This window comes from Orycteropus afer, unplaced genomic scaffold (assembly GCF_000298275.1).
Source record: "Orycteropus afer afer isolate SDZICR_OR568_19922 unplaced genomic scaffold, OryAfe1.0 scaffold00113, whole genome shotgun sequence".
Taxonomy (NCBI): Eukaryota; Metazoa; Chordata; class Mammalia; order Tubulidentata; family Orycteropodidae; genus Orycteropus; species Orycteropus afer.
In genome coordinates, this window is record NW_006921700.1 from 6,016,789 (window position 1) to 6,037,250 (window position 20,462).

Below are 20,462 nucleotides of genomic sequence, written 5' to 3' on the forward strand. Positions count from 1 at the left end.
ATTGTTTGGGGGAGCACAGGGAAGAAGATTTATTATGACATGTGGGGGAAATTTCACCCCTGATACTGAAGTCAAACAGACCTGAATTCAGAAAACTCCCTTTAATATGTACAGAAATTAGTGAATAATTGAATGGGTGTAACAGATACTTGGAAGGTGTGACAGGAGATAAGGTGATTTCGGTTTTATGAGTTTGAACTTTATTCAGTAAGAAGCAGGAACCTGTCACAGGATTTTGAGGTAGAAAGATCTCATCCTTTGAGGTGAAAACCCAAGGGGTTGAGACAGAAAGATTATAGAGGTGTCTGTTGAAAGAGTCTGGGCAAGAGGTTGTAAATACTATGATAGTAACCACTGTGACTGTAGTCCTACAGGATCAGAAAAGAGTGAGACCCCTGTGGACTGAGACAGCTGTAAGCTGAACTTGAGCTAGGCCTTGAAGGGCAAGTAGGTGTCAAAACACATCAGCTTTGCTGAGAACTTGAATTTTAAATTAGTTTTTTTACTGCAATATATCTCAGTAGTGATGTGACAAAATATGTAACTGTTATTTAACTTTTATTTCAACCAAAAGAAATCCTTAGTTTGTATGAAACAAACTAAAGATTTGTTCTCTGTCCTCAGATTGAAGGGGTTAGCATGTGAGAAATTAATTAAATCCTATACTTATATGAGATAGTGAAAAGTGGACCTGAGATGAGGTCAAGCAAAGGGCAGATTGCGCAAATGGGGACATTTAAGTCTTTAGAAAAATGTATAAGGCATAAAAAAGACTTAGATAAAGGTTAAGAAAGAATGGTTTATAATATTGTAGGAAAATGGTATAGAAGAAGGTAAATACTCATTTACAGAGAATAAGGAGTGTTGTTGTTGTTGTTGTTGTTAGGTGCCATCGAGTAGGCTCTGACTCATATGGACAACAGAATGAAACACTGCCCAGCCTCACAATCCTTCCTGTGCCTGAGCCCATCATTGCCGCCACTGGGTCAGTCCGTCTCAGTGAGGGTCTCCCCTTTTTTGCTGACCCTCTGCTTTTACTGAGCATGGTGTCTTTATGCAGGGACTGGTCCTTTTTGATAGCATGACCAAAGTAGGTGAGATGAAGTCTGGCCATTTTCACTTCTAAGGAACATTCTTGCTGTACTTCTTCTAGGACAGATTTGTTCATTCTTCTAACAGTCCTTAATATTTTCAATATTCTCCAACACTACAGTTCAAAGATATCAACTCTTCTTTGGTCTTATTCATTGTCCAGCTTTCACATGCATATGAGGCGATTGAAATTACCATGGCTTGGGTTAGACACACCTTAGTCTTTCAACTAAGTTAGCACTTTAAAGAGGTCTTTTTTTTTAAACAGATTTATCCACTGCAGCAGTTTTGCCCAGTGCAATACAGCATCTGATTTCTTGACTGCTGCTTCTATGGGTGTTGATTGTGGGTGGATCCAAGTAAAATGAAATCCCTGGGGATTTTAGTCTTTTCTCCATTTATTGTGATGTGTTTTGAGGATTTTTGTTTTCTTTATGTTGAGATGTAATCCATACTGAAGACTGGTCTTTGATCTTTATCAGTAAGTGCCTCAAGTCATCTTCGCTTTCAGCAAGCAAGGTTGTGTCATCTGCATGTCACGGGTTGTTAATGAGCCTTCCTTCAATCCTGATGCCACGTTCTCCTCCATGTAATCCAGCATCTCAGATTATTTGCTCAGCATACAGATTGAATGAGTGTGGTGAAAGTACAGTGGACATAATTCTTCACCTTACAAATAGAGAAAGGAAAAGAAAGGGAAAAAAAATGCCCTGCTGATAGTAGGAAGGAACATGCTGTTGAAAGCCTAAGCAAAATGCAACCAGGTTTATGTTAAAATTATACCAAGAAAGATAGATAAAATCTTAGCTACAGTGTTTTTATACCAGTAATTATATCGTGTCTTATAACTTCTGAATTGAGCTACTTAATTAATGAGCTTGACAGTGTGCTGTGGTTTTCAGTTCTGACCTGAGAAACATTTTGTTTCTTAGTATAAAAAAGAAAGGAGAAAAAAGAATCAGGTGTTACGACGTTATCTTCACTAAATTAAATGCCATTGGATAATTTTGAATGTAGTTGATTTTGTAAAATCAAAGTCTGTAAATGGAAGGAAATGAGTTTGTTACTTCTGTCAGAAGTGGGAAAAAAAAAAAAGTCTAAAACATTTAACTGAATGTTATTAGTTTAACCTTTCTTAGAAGTCATATGATTTTATATTTGATGTCCTTAATAAGGGCTCAAACTAATCTTTTAAAAGATGACTAATGAGGGAGCAAGGCAAGTGCATAATTTCAACACAGCTAATCATCTTTATATTATGCAGTTGGCTGGGGAACAGACCAGGGAATTGGCGGATTCGGAGAGGAGCCAGGAATTAAATCTCGGCTAATGAACCTTATCCGATCTGTAAGGACTGTGATGAGAGGTAAGTGAGAAAGCTTGCAGAGCACTCTGAAGTTCTGATTCTGTTGTTGGGTTTGAGAAGCAAAGCTTCAGGAGTGTGCATACTGTCACAAACCTTTCATTTTTCGGTGAAGATACACAAAGCCAAACATACACCAATTCACCCGTTTCTGCATGTACAGTTCAGTTACACTGGTAACATTCTTCAAGTTGTGCAGCTATGCTCACTGCCCATTCCCTGATTCACCACCATCAGGATAAACCAACTAACCTTCTTAGCTCATCTTTCGAGTTGCTGTTGTCAATTTGATCGCATATAGATAATTCTTTAAAAGGTCACGGTGCTCAAGGTGACATTCTTTATTTGCTAAGCCAAATTGTTGTTTGGTCCAAAGATGACTTTAGGGAGGATACTTTCAGTTTAAGGTTTAAGATTTAAAGATTATTTCAGGGCAGTGACTTCAGGGAGGTCATCCAGCCTCTGGCTCCAGAAAGTCTGGAGTCCATGAGAATATATAATTCTTTTCCACAGTTTTCTCCTCTTTGATCTGAATTCTTCTAGAGAAACTTTGATCAAAACGCTCTGTGATTGTAGCTGGGCACCATCTAGGTCTGGTCTCATAGCAAAGGAGGAAATTGTTACAGAGGCAACTAGACTCAAATTCCAGTTCCTCTCTGATTCCTGCCTCTTCTCCCACTGCTGCTTTAGGCAAATAGAGACCAGTTGTACCTAGGATGGCTGCTTGCAAGCTGTTAAGATCCCAGGCACAGAGTGGGAATTTTTTTCTTTAACCTTGCTTTATTCCTTAAAGTTACTGGGTTCTCTCTCAGTTTCTCTCTTATTGCTGTCTGAACTCTTATTTCTATCTAAACTAGTTGATGCAAGTGAAAGGCTCAGTGATACAGTCTGTGTATTACTTCTGAGTTGAAAGAATGGTGTTTTGCTTTGAAACGTCTACAAGTTGTAAAGTCATCTAGAGCCATAAGGGGCTTTCAAGAGAAAAATGAAAGTCCCAGATCTGCCATTCTACTAGGAAACATCTCAGAGCACGTCAAGAAAAAAGAGCTCAAAAACCTTTTATTTAAAACCATTAAAATTAGGGCATGTCTTTATTTACTTATTAGCTATCTAATCATGATTCAAGGAACTCTGGTGACATAGGGGTAAAAGCATTTGGCTGCTAACCAAAAGGTTTGCAGTTCGAACCCACCAGTTGCCCTGTAGGAGGACGATGAGGCAGTCTCCTTCGTAATGATTTACAGCCTTGGAAACCCTATGGGGAAGTTCTTTTCTGTCCAAAAGGATCACTATGGGTCAGAATCGACTCTACGGTAGTGGCGTTTTCTGGTTAAACATGATTTTGGATAGAATAATAAATACACTCATCATTTAGCAATGAAACTGCACAATCTTTTTTGCATCACTTTTTCCGTCTTAGTGTCACTGGCAGCTACGTGGGTCTGCTTCTCCCAGCACCGTCTGCTTCCATGTCCAGGGCTATACCAGCACCATCTGTTGTTGTGCATTGATCACATTGTGCCACTAAACTAAAACCAAACCCAGTACCATCGAGTCGATTCCGACTCATGGCAACCCCCATTGGGTTTCCAAGGTGGTGAATCTTTATGGAAGTAGATTGCCCCATCTTCCTTCCACAGAGTGGCTGGTGGGTTTGAACTGCCAGCTTCCTGGTTAGTGGTCAAATGCCTTAGGCACTGTTCCACCAGAGCTCCTTGTGCCAAGGTGTGACCCTTGTTCCCAGTCACGTGTATGTTTTTTAAAATAAATTTTGGTTATTATGACCCAGTGCATGTTTGAATATTCCTCTTTTGCAACTATTTACAACATAATTATGATATATTGTTAGGTATTTCCATCCTTCTTAGATGCTATTAACTGTTACCTTGTCTTTTCCTGGTATTTTCTTTATATTAACAAACTTTTTTTTTTTTTTTTTTGCAGTGCCATTGATAATAGTAAACTCAATTGTAATTGTATTACTTTTATTATTTGGATGAAGATCAATGAGAAGAATGGAGACTCAGAAGAAGAGATGCTATCAGAAGTTATTACTACTTCGGTCATTATTGGAAAATAGATACCTTTGCTGGCCAACCTTGCACTTGACAAAAATGTAAAGCTGACAATAAAACAAAATCTGTTTTTTTTTAATGTTGCACTGTAGTTTCATTACAAAAAGATCAGATTAATGTAACAAAGACAGTGACTATCCAGGTGAAATGCATTTGATAGCTGATTGTGTGTAATAGTCCATGCTGTGGTAAGGATTGTTAAAGGGTGTAAGACTGTCCCATCTATGTTTGTAGAGATCCTTCTCACTCTCACTACTCAGGGATGAATTTTTTCTTTTCAAATTTTTAAAGTTCCTTATGATTTAACTATGATGTGAGAGTGACTATCCCCTGAGATACAATTTAAAGGAGTTTTTTAGAGTACTTAGTACATATAGAATGATAAATAAAAAATTTGGATCATTTTATTTTGAAGTTTTGGATACGTGTTTTGACTATAGTAGCTTCAGCTAAGAAAAATTCATATTTATGGTAACTATTGGAAAAGAATACTTTCTGATTTTGAGGAGAATTCTAACTTTGTATGTCAGTGAGTCACATGATTGTTTGATGATTATGTTTCTGTTTTAAGTTCATCAGTTTAATGTATTAATTTGCCTGAATAATGAGATTTGATCAGCATCTCCATGTTTTCACTGGTAGAAAAACCAGTGTAGAAAAGTCTCTGCCCTTTCACAATGACGACATATTTCTTGAAGTCGGCATAAGTGTTAGCCTGCAAAGCACTTGTAAACAGTCACAACTAAGCTGTACTGTGTAAGAAGATAATATTTATTGTGAAGCATTGACCTCCAGAAAAGCTATCCCATGTTTCCATTTCCTGGTAGAGTAACATGTTAAGGTGTATGATTAAGTCTTCATTAGAGGATTTATGCTGGATAAACTGTTTGTTTTGTTTTTATCCCTTAGACCATCTTGTGAGATTATTTGCTTATTCCATAATACACTTGTATGAAAAAGGTTAAAACAATGTAAGTGGTTTTTGTGGAAATCATCAAGTAATGGTGTTTTAAAGGGTGGAGTGCCATCTTTGTTTATAGGAGAATATTTGTAAATAAAGTTGAATTTCCAAGTCAATCATTTGTTTTTATACCTTAGTATTTACCTGTCAGTGTTAATTGAATTAACCTCCATTTTGTAATACCTCTTGTACATACTCTTTGCTATAAAATCTGAACCCTGACTTAATGATACATTCATAATATTTTTTTTTTTATGAATTAATGGAATGGCTGCTGTACATCGGTAAGGCTCATGAGAAACTTTTTTCCCATGACTTAAGTTACATTTAAAACTGCAGCAGATGCTAAAGGCTGTTAGCCATGCTTGAGTCACAGATGATGAGCCTTGCGCCTTCGGTTTACAGCTCAGCCACAGAAATGTAAGGGATTCGTTCCACCTTGATTACTTGGCTTATGTGGGTACTCAGCATGTTTGGCACCTGGAAGCCGTGTTCTCCCAGCCTTACAAAAAACTGATGCTTAAGTCTTGAGTTTAAGCCATCAAACAGATGCAAACGAAGTTAATTGGAGGTATTCCCATTTCTCCCTATGCTGTGAGCTCCATAAAATGAAAAAAAGGAAAAAGAGAGTGGCTTTGGTCTGATGCCATTTTCATGTAAGATGGACACACCATGTTTAGTGTTGGGACAGTGCCACACTCACTGGGGAGCAGTCCCAGCAGTCAAGAGTTTTCTGTAGCAAAGTAGTTTTGAGGAAAGTGAGTCACTGAACGTCAGAATGTTTCATCTGTAGCTGCCACGTACACAATCCCAGTTTTACTGTGCCTGAAAGGAGGTCTGTGAGCTGTCCTACTTTAGCCCTGGTTTCTTGGGGCTGTTCTGAGTAGCTTATTTTAGTAGAGAACAATTTAAGTACCTGCCTGCCTGTCCAGTTGCCCCTGCCATCTGTTCTCAGGATTAACAATGTGTGTACATTGTGACTCCAAATGCCCATGATTTTTTGTTATGTATTCTGACCCCACATCTGTGTGCCTTTGAGCTGTTGTGATGGGTCTTGGTTCCAGTGTACAGATATTAACCAAAGTCTTAACCCTACTCCTTAAATAAGTACAGTGGTTTTCTATTTTGATTGTTAGCAGCAACATCTGACACAGGATGTAATACTCTAGCGTCCAAAACAAATGAGACCAGCTCCATTTGTATATTTTTAGTGGAAGCAGGGTTAGGGCCCAAAGGGCTACTGTTGAGCCTTCATCTCACTTTTAATCAAGCTTCCTGAGACACTTCCACAAAATCTAATGTTTTAAGAAACAATCAAAAATCTTTTAAAAAATACATATGTGCATGGGAGGGAAGGACACAGGGAAGAGGTAACTAAGGGGAGGAAGTGGGAAGAGAGCTTTAACGGGATTGTAGTCAATGTCATGAGACAAAATGTGTGAACCGTATGGAAAATTAACTCACCCAAGTCACAATAAAAAAATTTTTTTAAAATATGTATTTCAACTAGGCATCTAAATAGCTAATTTCCAAGTGGTTTTTATGCAGCAATAGATGTTAACATATCCAGCAGAAAAGTAGTCATTTGTAAATGATTATTTTGCTATTTTTGTTTTTTATTAAAAGTATTACTGTGGGGAAAAAATCTTAAATCCCACATTAAAGAATTGAGTACAGTAGGCAGTGTTATCTGTGTTCTCTAGATATATGCAATCACTTGGGGGGTGGGTGTGTGTACATGAAATGACTTGAGAGGAGGGAATATATTTGAATGGTAAAAAGCGTAGGAGGCAGGAAATTTCTAGTATGCCAAGCAAACCTTTTACCACATGACTTAAGACAAACTTCCTAGGACTTTAGTTGCTTTTGGTTGCCTCGTCCGTGAAGCTGGTTGGTAACTGCGACCAGTGTAGTCCAGGTGATCTAAATATGTCTTTTCCAGATCCCTAACCTTTGATTCTGGGAGCACTGGTGGCATAGTGCCTAAGGCATTTGACTGCTAACCAGAAGGCTGGCCATTCAAACCCACCAGCTACTCCTCAGAAGATTGGGCAATCTACTTCCATAGAGATACCTCCTTGGAAACCCAAGAAGGGGTCGCTATGAATTGGATCCGACTCGATGGCAGTGAGTTTGTTTTTTTTTTGAACCTTTGATTCTCGATGTACTCAAAGAGATGTTCTCCTAAAGTAAAAATGTTGGTAAAGTACTTTGACATTAACTTATTTCAAAATTATTACCGATAATAAAATTTTGATACTAAGTGAAATGGAAGAAGCCTTGGTTGTGAAGTGGTTAAGTATTTGGCTACTAACCAAAAAGGTAGGTGGTTCAAACCCACCAGCCACTCTGTGGGAGACAGATGAGGCAGTATGCTTCTGTAAAGATTTACAGCCTTGGGAACCCTCTGGGGCAGTTCTCTATCCTATAGGGTGGCTATGGGTTGGAATCTACTCCATGGCAGTGGGTTTTTAAAGCAAAATGGAATGGTTATTTTGCTAAAATATTCCTTGCTCCCTGATCAGTCATTCAACCTCAAATAATGTGAAAACATTCTGTACAAGGACCTGGCAGACAGAGTTGGCAGTGTCCAGGGTCATCAGTTATCAACATAAAGTTTTGGAATCTTACTTTTTCTTTAGTTAGGATACTCCCTGCTTTGTGTCTCCTCCACAGCACCTTTGGATTTTTGCCCCTTTTTTTTCTTTGCTGAATTCAGCCCGTCACTTTGAGGTTCCCATCCTTTCTTTACTCATTTTGCCCTTTGGGAAGCAAAGCACTTTGAGTCTTTTGATCAGGAGGTAACTAGTAGTACCATTATTCTACAATCATAGTGAATGACACCATCAGCCATACTATACAGATGCCAAAGTCTAGAACTTGTTCATTATTGTGGTGAATTGCTTGATGTGGCCCTTCCAGCCATTGTCCTCCATTCTGTGATGTATTGTAAATCCTCTTATGCATGCCTGTTTGGGGTGGTGTGGTAGTTAAGGTCAAGTATTAACTTGGCTGGGCAGCTGGTAGTAGTCCTTCCCTGTAATGACTGGCTCTGTGATGGGATTTGCCTTGAGCTGCTGATTGTTAAAGCCATCCACTTAGGTTATTTCTCTTGGGGCAACACAGGTGAAGTGTATCTTGAGTCCTGCCTCACTGGAGAGTGTGATTCAAATCACCACCCCTAGCTTCCTTGAGTGTATACCTATGAATCTCCCGGGAGGGTTCGCCTTCCTCTTGCTCCGGCTTTGTGTCTTGGATCATCCTCATCTCACCCCTGGATTTGGGACAGCAGCTGTCATCCGATCTACTGATCAAGGTTCATCAAACCCCAAGAATTGGGAGGATCCGCCAGACCTACTCACAGACCTGGGACTCACCAGCCTGCCAGCCTCCACCACTACTACGTGAGACTATCCCTTGGGTGTCCGTGAGTTCTGTGAGGTGTTACAGCAAAATAAAGAACCCTAAGACGGGGGAGATTACTGGGAAGAGGAGGAGTAGTTAATGTCTAAAATGATGGAGTGGCCCGGTAGTTTGGACATTTGAGACATCTTTAACCTCTGCCTCATGGGGACTGGCCTTGTGCTGATCTTTCTGAGAGAAATTCTTCAAGCAATTATCTTGGTTCCTTCTCACTTGACCTCAAATTAATTTATCACCAATTTCAGACTGTTTCACCTCCAAAAGATCAAGGAAGTTAGCCTCTGCTCCATTTCCACACAATTCTAGTTTAAGCATCTCTCTTGTAGCCCTACAATAGCTTTTTATTTGGTTTTCTCACATCCAGTTTGGCACCTTTTAAATCTGTTTTCATACTGCAGCCAGAGTAAGCGTTCAGAAAAATTCAGGTCTTGTATTAACCTGCTTGTTTTAAATCCTGGTTTTATTAAAATTTCTGGTTTGAAAGCCTCCTGGTTAGCTGTCAAGTGCCTTAGGCACTATGCTACCAGAGCTCCCAAAGTTTTTCATTTAGTAAGCTGTTTTTCAAAGGAAGTATAAAAACGGGTGCCCATCGTTGCACTCACGGAGTTTATTTGGTTCAAGGGGAGACGTGGAGATTTCCAAACTCCGGGGGAGGGAGGATGACAGTTCTATGTGTACCAGGATATTGCTCCCCTATGGACAGGGAGGTAAACCTTTTGACCTCTAATGAGAGAAAGGCTTGATAGCTGTTGCAGGAAACGCGGATCATTGTTGACTGAAGTCTAGCATTAAGTGTGAGGTGCTATTCAAGTAGCCAAGAGGGGAATGATAACTTCAGGGACTTAGGTATTTCAAGATGTATCAAGGCAATGACTGCTAGGTTACCCCTCGAAAATAGGAAGGATTTGGGCAATAAGTGGTGGAGTAATGGAAGGTGGAGGCAAGGAAAGTAAATTCTTGGTTCAACAATGACGCTGCGGAATGGGAAGTAGCTTCTGAGCAAAGGCTGAAGTTTTTTTTGAGGTTTTCCCCTCTCTTTCATCTGGACCCACTAGGGTGAGGTTTGAAGGAACAGGTCTCAAGAACAGCCCTACTTTCTCTTCAGGGGCCACGCAGAAACAGGTCAACGCAGGACTGTGCTGTCCCAAACCCAGGATACCTCAGGCTGATGGTGGGCGGGGAGACAGATGGATGTATCACGATGAGGCGGGACTTCCGGCGCGCCCTGGCCCACTTTCCGGCGTCAATCCGGCAGCTGCGGGGGCACCCTAGGCGGGCTTCAAGGGCCCCAGGACGGGCGCTGTTTTGGGTGATTTTCCGGATAGCAGGGTCCCTTCCTGCGGACGGCTTGCGGAGTGAGTGTGAGAAGACACTTTTGGACGGAGGAGGAAGAATCGGAAGTGGGGACGGGCGGCTGCCGGCTAGTCTGTAGGTGTCTTGTGTGTGTGTGTGTGTGTGTGTGTGTGTGCGCGCGCGCGCATTCGTGTGTGTGAGAGGGAGAAAGATAGAGGGCTCAGGGACGTGCCGGTTGTTTTTCTAGGCCTCCGACCGCCCTTTCTGGGGCCTGAACCAACCCGCGCTCGCTGCGGAGGCCTGTCCCACCCTCCAAGCCCCTCAGCCGAGGCGCTACTACGCGTGCGCGGGGTGGAGCGTCTGGCACGGCTGTCAGGGTTTAGGGTGATGAGCAGGCACACATCATGATTGTGTTGTGTTCGTGATCGTTCAAACGTGCCTCTGGACTGTATTTCGAAGCCAGCTCTTTTGGGTACGTCTGGCCTCTGCTAGGCTCTACCACTGGGCTGGGCCATCGTGCAGTGCCCTTGCCCTCTCCTTGGGTGGCCCACCAGGACAAAGAGCCGGCTCTCCCCACCCTGGCATCTCCTCTGGTGGCGTAGTGCCTAAGGCACTTGACGGCTAACCAGACGGCTGACGGTTCAAACCCACCAACCATTCCTCGGAAGGACGGGCAATCTACTTCCGTAGTGATGCTTCGGAGGCCCAAGAAGGGGTCACTATGAGGCAGGTCCGAGTCCACGGCAAATAACAACAGCGTTCTGTTTCATGAGATGAAGGGGAGATCACAGTTGAATTGTGTTGAAAGTTTTTGTTCCTGGATTCCTTCCAGTCACAGAAACGGATTCACGAGTGTGGTTAACTCAAAAGCCTTTGTTGAGCACCTAGTTAGTATAGTGGAAAAGTCAACACAGTCCTTTTGCTCACAGAGTTTAACAGCTTAGAGAGCTTGCGTAACCGGGCCATTACAATACAAAATGATGAGTTTAGTGGGAGCATTATGGAGGACCCTAGAGGAAAGGAGTGTCATCTGGAGAGGCATGCCTGGGGAAATGATGCTTAGCTGAGACCGAAGGTCTGATGGAGTTGGCCAGGGAAAAGGAGAATGTCTGAGCTGTGGGTGGTGGACTTCAAAGAGCAAAATGATTAAAAAACAGAGTCCAGCGATGAGGGACATAGGGGACTCTTGGCAAGCTGCAGTGCCTTGGGGCTCCAGAGCTCAGAACCAAAAACAAACACTGCCATGGAGTGAACTCCAACTCAGCCAGCCCCATTGGGTTTCTGAGGCTGTAAATCCTTATGGAAGTCGATGGTCCCGTCTTCCTTCCCGTGGAGCAGTTGGTGGGTTTGAACCACTGACCTTCTGGTTAGCAGGCACATGCCTTGTCCAGTGTGCCATCAGTGTTCAGAGAAGGGACAAATGAGTTGCAGAGGTAAACCAGGACCTTGTGTACTAGTGTTCATAGTTCAGACTTTGTGCTGAGGGCAGCGAGGAGCCACTGGAGTTTTATCTGGGGAGTGACAGAATAATAACACTATTTATTGAATGCATAACAGAGGTTCCAGACTTTTCTACAAGAAGCATGTAGGGAAAGAAAGAATTTCTATTCCCCAGGGGTCTAGGAGGCATATTCTGAAGAGCCCTAACCTCCCAGGAGAAAATTTTTATTGAAGTCTTTTGTATTATCTTAAATGTTTATGCAAGCTTTGCATTATATGCTATCATATATCCTATTTTAATATAAAATGTTTTCTCAAATTATATTAACATTTTAGGAAATTGCATCATGTTTAGTCTTTGTTTTTTGTAGCCTCTGATACCACTGTTGAGTGCTTTCTCCAACCCCCTCCCCCATACATAAACCAGCATTTCTATGGTGTCACTTATCACAGCACAGTATATTACTTTCTTTAATCCTCCTAACAACCATGAAGGAGCTCTGGTGGCACAGTGCCTAAGGCATTTGACTGCTAATCATAAGATTGGCGGTTCAATCCCCAGCCACTCGGTGGAAGGAAGATGGAGTAATCTATTTCCATAAAGATTTACCACCTCAGAAACCCAGTGGAGGTTGCTGTGAGTCAGAACTGACTTGATGGCAGTGAATATTTTTAAAATACAACCATTATAGGCAATGAAGAAACTGTTGAAACTATTTTAGCAATAAAGAAAATGAGGCTGAGTGGTTAAGAAAATTGTCCAAGTCCACACACAGCTAGTAGACAGGATTCAAACACAGGCATGTCTAACTTCTGTGTTCTTGTACTTAAACACTGCGCTGTGGCATTTCAAGGAATTAATTTGGAGCTGAAAATAGGGAGGATATTGGAAGCATAGAGGACATTTAAGAAGTCCTTAAATAGGTTCGCTGAGAGATGATGGTTTTAGAACTAAGATAGTTGCAGTAAGTTTGGAGAAATGAGTGGATTTGAGACTGTTTAGGAGGTAGAACTGACATGATTTGCCCGTTTCCTGGATGGGAGTGAAAGAGAGCCTGGCTAGTCCATCCTGGTGATGCCGTTCACTGTTCACTCGTAAGGATCAAACAAAAAAGATCCGATTTGCAGACAAAAAGGACTTACTGGGGTTGAGATTCTCTTGGGATATTCACGGAGAGGTGTCCTGTCAAGTAGCTTCAAGAGTTCAGTTCCTCTAGGGATGAGAGAAAATGCACTTTTCTTTGCATTGATATATATGCTAGGAGGAGCTCTGGTGGGTAGTGCCTAAGGTGTTTGACTGCTAACCAGAAGTCTGGGGATTCAAACCCACCAGCTACTCCTCGGAAGGAAGACTGGACAATCTACTTCCATAGAGATACTGCCTGGGAAACCCAAGGAGGGGTCACTGTGATGCGGATCAACTCGACGGCAGTGCATTTGGTTGGTTTATCAGTCATTTCTGCCTCTTGTGGGGTGTAGCCCATATAACTGGTTCCAGCGATAGGAGATGGTAGGACATGGACCCAAAAGAACAAAAAACAAACTACTTTTGAAGCTTTTACAATTCTTCTGGGGTGATACTAATATTTTACAATTATATTTGGTCAAATAGGGACTTGCGATTCAGGTAACAAGTATCGTAAAGGTTCATGGCAGAAGTGTTCAAGGCCAGAGGTATATTTTGAGGTTCAATTTAGTTCTTCTAAGTTGTTCTAAGTGTCCAAATAGGAGCTCTGGTAGGTAGTGGCTAAGGCACTTGACTGCTAACCAGAAGGCTGGTGGTTCAAACCCCCCAGCCACTCCTCGGAAGGAAGATGGGGCAATCTACCTCCGTAGTGATGCTGCCTCGGAAACCCAAGGAGGGATCGCTGTGAGTCAGGTCCGACTTGACAGCACATATAAAAACAACAAGAAGTCTCTAAATAGTCTTGAATATGTAATGCTCTCATAGCACAGTGGACGTTCTTCATTCTAAGGAACTGATGAAAGCAAAGAATGTAGGCTTTTTTAATGTTTTGGTAACATGGAACCTCTGTTGATGCTTCAATAAGGATTTGAGTGGTTAATATTGAGGATGAAAGTTCCCTGGATCTACTTGGACAGTTTTAAAACAATACAGTTCTTACATTGGTTATTTTTCCTAGTCATCCTAATGTTTGGTTCTTTAATCAACTTCAGAGTTAACAATTTTTATTGAATTTTAGATGTGTCTTATGAAAGTTGCCTTTTGAGAAAAGTAGTTTTAGAAAATGCTGTGTCTTCATTTTGAGCAGTTTTAACTTTGTGATACAATTAGTGTATTTTAAACTACAGAATCCCTTAACTATTACATATCCAAATACATTCCTTAGGAACAGTCTAGTCCTTTGAGTAACAAATTGTTTCCAGCCTCAGGCAAGTAATGGTTGATGTTACCATTCACTGTCATTTTCCATTTCAAGGCTACAATGAAGATCAGAAATAGGATAACGTACAAGGATTGACAGAAGGGAGGCATTTATCATGAATTTCGATTAACCATAGCTCTTATTATTTTATTTTTTTGCTTCAGTATACCTTTTTTTTTCTTTCTCCCCATCAGATACGTTATAAAAGACAAAAGGAATTGAGTTAATTTAAAAATCAATACTTTGAAGGTAGGTTTTTATACTGTCCCTTGTGATAATCATTCCATTACTTCTCTTTTTTTGTCACCTATGTATGCATCCCTATTTTGGGAGTTGTAGCATGAAACTATATGTGTATGTATATCTATATCTATATATCTATATATCTATATATCTATATATCTATATATATATATATATATACACAATCTACTTCCATAGTAGTCTCACCTTGGAAACCCAAGGAGGGGTCGCTGTGAGTCAGATCTGACTCGATGGCAGTGCGTTTGGTTTGGTTTATATATGTGTGTGTGTTTTGGTGACTTCTTTCACCCTACATTATTTCTGAGAGTTAACCTAGGATGATGTATGTAACTAATTCATTCATTTCCGTTGCCTTTTTAATTCTGTTGTTTGGATATGGGAGCTTTGGTGGTGTGGTGCCTAAAGCATTTGGGCAATCTACTTCCGTAGAGATATCGCCTCAGAAACCCAAGGAGGTGTTGCTATGAGTCGCAGTCAATTCGAGGGCAGTGAGTTTGTTTTTGGTGTTTGAATATATCATAGTTTATTTACCCAGTCTGCTGTTGATGGACATTTGTATTGTTTCCAGTTTTTAGCTATTACAAAGAAAGCTGCTGGGAACATTTTTGTTGATATCTTCTGTTACAGTGTGAAAGAATCTCTCAGGGGTATAATATCGGGGAGTGGATTCTCTGGGTGATAGAAGATGGTGATGGCAAACTGGTTTCAGAAATGATTGTCCTAACTTATTCTCCCAGTAGCAGTATATGGAAGACCCTGGGTGGTGTAACTGGTTAAGTGCTAGAATACTAACCGAAGAGGTTGGCAGTTGAACCCACCCAAAAGTGCCTTGGAAGAAAGATCTAGCTGCCTGCTTCCTAAAGGTCACAGCTGTGAAAACCAATGGGGTGCAGTTCTACTCTGCAGCACACTGGGTCACTATGAATGGAAGTCTCAGGTAAATTGTATCCCACAATTTTGTGGAGTGTGCTATGCCAGTGAGCTTGATGTCCTGTTACCATGGAGAACCCTGATTTTTAACAACATCAATATATTCATACAAGTTTGACTGGTTTTATCATGGCACTAAATTAAAACAGTTCCCTTTTGGTTGAGTAAACTGACAATGAACTATATGGGATGGTACTTAAACTCAAGCTTGCTCACCTTGAAGCTTGTCTCTATTAGTGGAAAAGACAGTGTAGTAATACATAGCTCCCTATGTACTTTTAAAAATCATAAATTCATACTGACACCTCCAATTCCAAACCAGTATCACAGGATTCTTTCTGTCTTCCCATTCCACATTTATACTTCTTTCTCTCCCATTTGAGAATCCTGATGTGTTTTTTTTTATTATTATTTTTATTGTGATTTGGGTGAAAGTTTACAGAGCAAATTCATATGAAAATGATATAGCAATTCATACACATTTTGTCTCATGACATTGACTGCAATTCCCCACAGTGTAACAGCTCTCTTCCCACTTCCTCCCCATAGTTACCTCTTCCCTGTGTCCTTCCTTCCCATGCACTCCTGCCGCCCAAGCTGTAAGCTGTCTCCCTGTGCATACACTGCCCTTCTGTTCTTCCATGATTGATCTCTTCAAGGTAATGTAAATGCTCTTCAAGGTGATGTAAATGCTCAGCTCATGTGCCTGTCTATTTAGTTGGAAGCCGTAGGACCTGAAGGGCAGTTAGGAGCCATACATAGTCTCAGGGGTTTCACCAGGTTCTATCAGACCAGCAAACCTGGTTTTTTTTTTTTTTTTTTAAAGATTTTGGGTTTTGTTCCACATTGTTCTCCCACTCTATCCAGGATCTCCTACATAGATCCTCCTCTCAGTGGTTGACAGTGGTAGCCAGGCACCATCTAGTTCTTCTGGTCTTATAGTCGTATAGGCTGAGGATTGCATGGTGTATCAGTTGCTTGGACTAATTATTTCCATGAATCTTTGGTCTTCTTCGTTCTTCTTTGCTCTGGATGAGAAGAGACCCATCATTGCATCTAGATGGCCATTTGCAAGCTTTTTTCTCTCTCTTTTTTTTTTTAATTAGGATTTGGGTGAAGATTTACAGAGTAAATTCACTTTTCATACAGCAGTTCACATATACTTTGTCTCATGTCATTGACCAAAATTTACAATGCAGCAGCTCCCCTCCCACTTCCTCCCCATAGTTACCTCCTCCCAGTGTCCATCCCTTCATACTCTTCTGCACCCTGAGCTATCTCCCTGTGCATAAGCAGCCCTTCCTTCTCCCATGATTGTTCTCTCCAGGGCGTGTGTCTACTTGAGGTAAATAAACGTTTAACTCACATGCCTGTACTTTGTTTGGCTGGAAACCACAGTTGTGGGTTCAATTCCAGACCTGAAGGGCAGCTAGGGGCCATAGTCTCAGTGGTTCCACCAGGCTCTATTGGACCAGCAAACCTGGTCCCCACCTTCTTTTTTTTTTTTTTTTTCTTTGCCTCCAAATGATTTTGAGTTTTGTACCACATTGTTCTCCCTCTTTATGCAGGATCTCCTACATCCCTTCCAAGTGGATGGCAATGGTAGCTGGGCACCATCTAGTTCTTCTGGTCTCATGGTTGTATAGGTTCAGATCGGATGGTGTACCAGTCGCTAGGACTGATTGTTTCCATTAATTTTGGTTTTCTTCTTTCTTCTTGACGAGGAGAGACCCGTTGTTGCATCTAGATGGCAGCTTCTTAGCTTTTAAGGTCCCAGTCGCTACTCGCCAAAGTAGTAGGTGGAACAATGTTTTGTATAGTATGTTATGCCAATTGAGCTTGATGTCCCCTGCGACTATGGCCCGCAGGATCAACTACTCGGTCCCTCTGGGTAGCTGGCTGTGACCAAGCAATGACCATAACATTGCCCCTTGTCAGCTCTACTATACACCTGGAAATTCTGATCATTCACATGAACTTATAGGCCCATTGTCTGCCAACCCTATATATGATCTTGGATACACTCTCCATTTAGACATACCTAACTGTTTAGCTTGTTCACCCATCTGTCCATCCCTATACCCATGTTTGCTTTCACTGACAACTCAGTACTGTATATCACTTGCAAGCTTTTATAAAAGATCGTAGTCACTACTCACCAAAGTAGGATGTGGAGCGGTGTTTTGTGTAGTATGCTATGCCAGTGAGCTTGATGTCCTGTTACCATGGAGAACCCTGATTTTTAACAACATCAATATATTTACTCATTTACTGAATCATACAGTACACACAAAATAGTTTTGGAGCTCATACCACTACCACTACCAACCACAAAACTACCAAGTAAAGTTCAAGATTTCTTTGCATTTCTTTTTGTCCTTTGAATGTACCCTATTGAAGGAATAGAGTCAAAGTACCATGTTCAAAAGTTTACTTGGCTAGGTTCATTTGTTTCTGTTTTCATTCTATTTTAGGGAATTTTCATATATAAATTTAATATCTAAAACATTAACATAGTTCAAAGTCAAAATTTAAAGTGAAGTCTCATCCCTTTCCCTAAAGCTTCCATGCTGTTCTCACCCACCCTTTATTAATAGTCTTCAAACCATGTGTGTTACCTTATATTATGCTGCATAAAGTAAAAACTATGTAAGGCAGAAATCTGTCAGAGAAGGAAAATTTAAATATTTTCCAATAAAATGAGCTATAGAAAAGTAGTAAGACTGTACCCTGTCAAAAATTGGAAACTTACAAGGCCCACAAAACTGGATATTCCTATCAAGTTCTGGTTCTTTCAGGTTTCACTGTGTATGATACAAATCATAATTTTAAAAAAAGGGGGGGGGGAGGTGGTGGAATGCAAAGTAAAGTTGCACATTTTAAGGCAAGGAAAGTATCTCCTGACTTTAAAACTACTCTGTAACTTGACATTCCCTTCTTGATGAGCCTTACTGGTAGCTCCTTTGCTATAGACACTGTTTCAGAACAAAAACAGCAGAAATGGAAGATTGGAACGTTTTCATCGTAGACGCAAGGATGAGGGAGATTTTACCAGTGATTAGTGCTTTCAGTCCCCCCCAATTCTTCAGAGTACATTGTTCTCATATTTAAAAATAAATAAAGAAATTCATGTTTCAGCCAAAGAGATTTTTTTAAAGATAACTTAATAATAATTTCTGCTTTAGCATTTCCATCCCTATAGTTTTAACTCTAGACTTTAAAAAAGAGTAAGCATTATAAAAGTTATATGGATCAAATTTTGGATTTTTTATTTTTTAAAATGTATTTTTTCCAAAAGACAGGCAGCTTAACACTAAGCAGTTTCTCTCTTGATATGAATAATACTGTTGAAGATTTACCAGTTTTTAATTGTCCATTGTTTGCTAAACTGTATTTTTAATTTCATTTGCTCTCTCCTAGGGAATGAAGGATGGCAACACGCCGTGCATTAAAAGCTGTTCTGGTAGATCTCAATGGCACACTTCACATTGAAGATGCAGCTGTGCCGGGCGCCCAGGAAGCTCTTAAAAGGCAAGCTCTCCTCCAAGTTCAGCTGACAAATATGTTTGTAAGTGCCATTTTACCAAGGCAGATCATTAGCTAAATGGATGGCCTTACGATGGCACTTCACCCGCTTACCATGTATACAGGAATTGCCTTGGGTTTAGCTAGAAGACGTATGCGTTGTAATATCTTCCAAACGTTCTCTGAGCCTTTATTAGGTTTGGCCTTTTGATCTAGTCTTTTTATTCTGTGTGTGTGTGTGTGTGTGTGTGTATCTTTTTCTAAGTTGGTAATATAAATTTGGGAATAAAAACTCTAATAAAAACTTAAAGATTCTAAAATGTGGAAGAAATAACACCAGAAAAATCACCACTGAAGCCTGCAGTCACAAAATGAAACACACACACACAGCCTTAGTTCCACCCCCTCTCCCTACGTCTAAGAGCTAGCATTGAGTGTGCAGCTGCTCAAATAAAGTGTAATTAAAGAGCTTGAAATTTTAGAATTATTTCCATTAACTAAATTTAAAGCTTCCGAAGGCTAGAACTGTCTTACATTTCTCTTATATCTAACGATACTAAGGAAAAGTCTAGATACAAACTGGGGACATAGTAAAAGCTTGTTAAAATAAACTGAATGTGAATATTTGCTTCTGGTGTCCTGAAAAGAGTACTCAACACAACAGAAATAACAATTGGTAGTAAGCATCTTCACCCTAAAATAATTTAGAGAAATGTATACAGTCATCAGTACTTAGCATGTGGTGCTTAGCATTTTTCAACCTTAAAATGCTCACAAAACTAGCACATTGCTGTTGAGTCAATTGCAGCTCATGGCAGCCCAGGCTGTTACAGAGTACAACTGCTCCATAGGGGTTTTTTTGGCTGTAATCATCACAGTAGCAGTTCACCAGGCCTCTCTTCCATAATGCTGCTGGGTGGATTTGAACCCACATCCTTTAAGTTAGCAGCTGATCACAAACTGCTTGTGCCTCCCAGACTCCACTATATGCTTGTAATGAGAAAATCTAATGACTAGTAACCTAAGGAGCTCTGGTAGCATAGTGCCTAAGGCACTTGATTGCTAACCAGAAGGCTGGCGGTTCACACCCACCAGCCACTCCTCAGAAGGAAGATTGGACAATCTACTTCCATAGTGATACTGCCTCGGAAACCCAAGGAGGGGTCACTATGAGTCAGGTCCGACTCCACGGTACATAACAATAACAACAGTAACTGTGTCAGGTGTTAGGGCAAAAGACTGCCACAGACTTTGCACTCTCTCAAGGAATTTACTGTCCATTTGAGCAATCAAAAATAGATTTACATATCTGGTAGGCATCTGGCAGGAGCTATCAGTTTATTTAGGAGTTTGTCATGTTCATTTTACAGGTAGAGAAATGGTGGCTACCATGTTGTATAAAGTCAAAAGAAAGTCAGTTGCAGAGTTGGGCTTCGTCTGGATTTCTTGATGCGGTCTTGCTATTAATTTCGCTTCCCAGGGGCAAGAACATCACTTGTTCAGTCTGCTCTTTTGTTGGGCAGGCACTTTGACTGCTGTAACGATGAGCTTTCCACTGTGCACTGAAAGAAAAACCTTTGTATTTCAGGTGAACAGTAACGCCTCTCTGTAGCACTGTAAACTGTCAGCTTGCCATTCTGGTGGAGCCAGAGCCCACAGATTATCTTGTTACTGGCATTGGAGGGTTTTCAGTCCAGAGAAAGCACTAC

At 40.8% G+C, this 20,462-nt stretch overlaps 1 protein-coding gene across 1 annotated transcript in view; it reads left to right on the top strand.

Annotated features, from left to right (window-relative positions):
• Positions 1-20,462, top strand: part of LOC103199524 (haloacid dehalogenase-like hydrolase domain-containing protein 2) — a 55,192-nt gene that overhangs the window by 11,916 nt on the left and 22,814 nt on the right. The window contains exons 2-4 of the mRNA XM_007943834.2: positions 2,357-2,458; positions 10,455-10,578; positions 18,658-18,759. Coding sequence (XP_007942025.2) covers positions 2,357-2,458; positions 10,455-10,578; positions 18,658-18,759 — 328 coding nt within the window. The remainder of the gene's footprint in view (positions 1-2,356; positions 2,459-10,454; positions 10,579-18,657; positions 18,760-20,462) is intronic.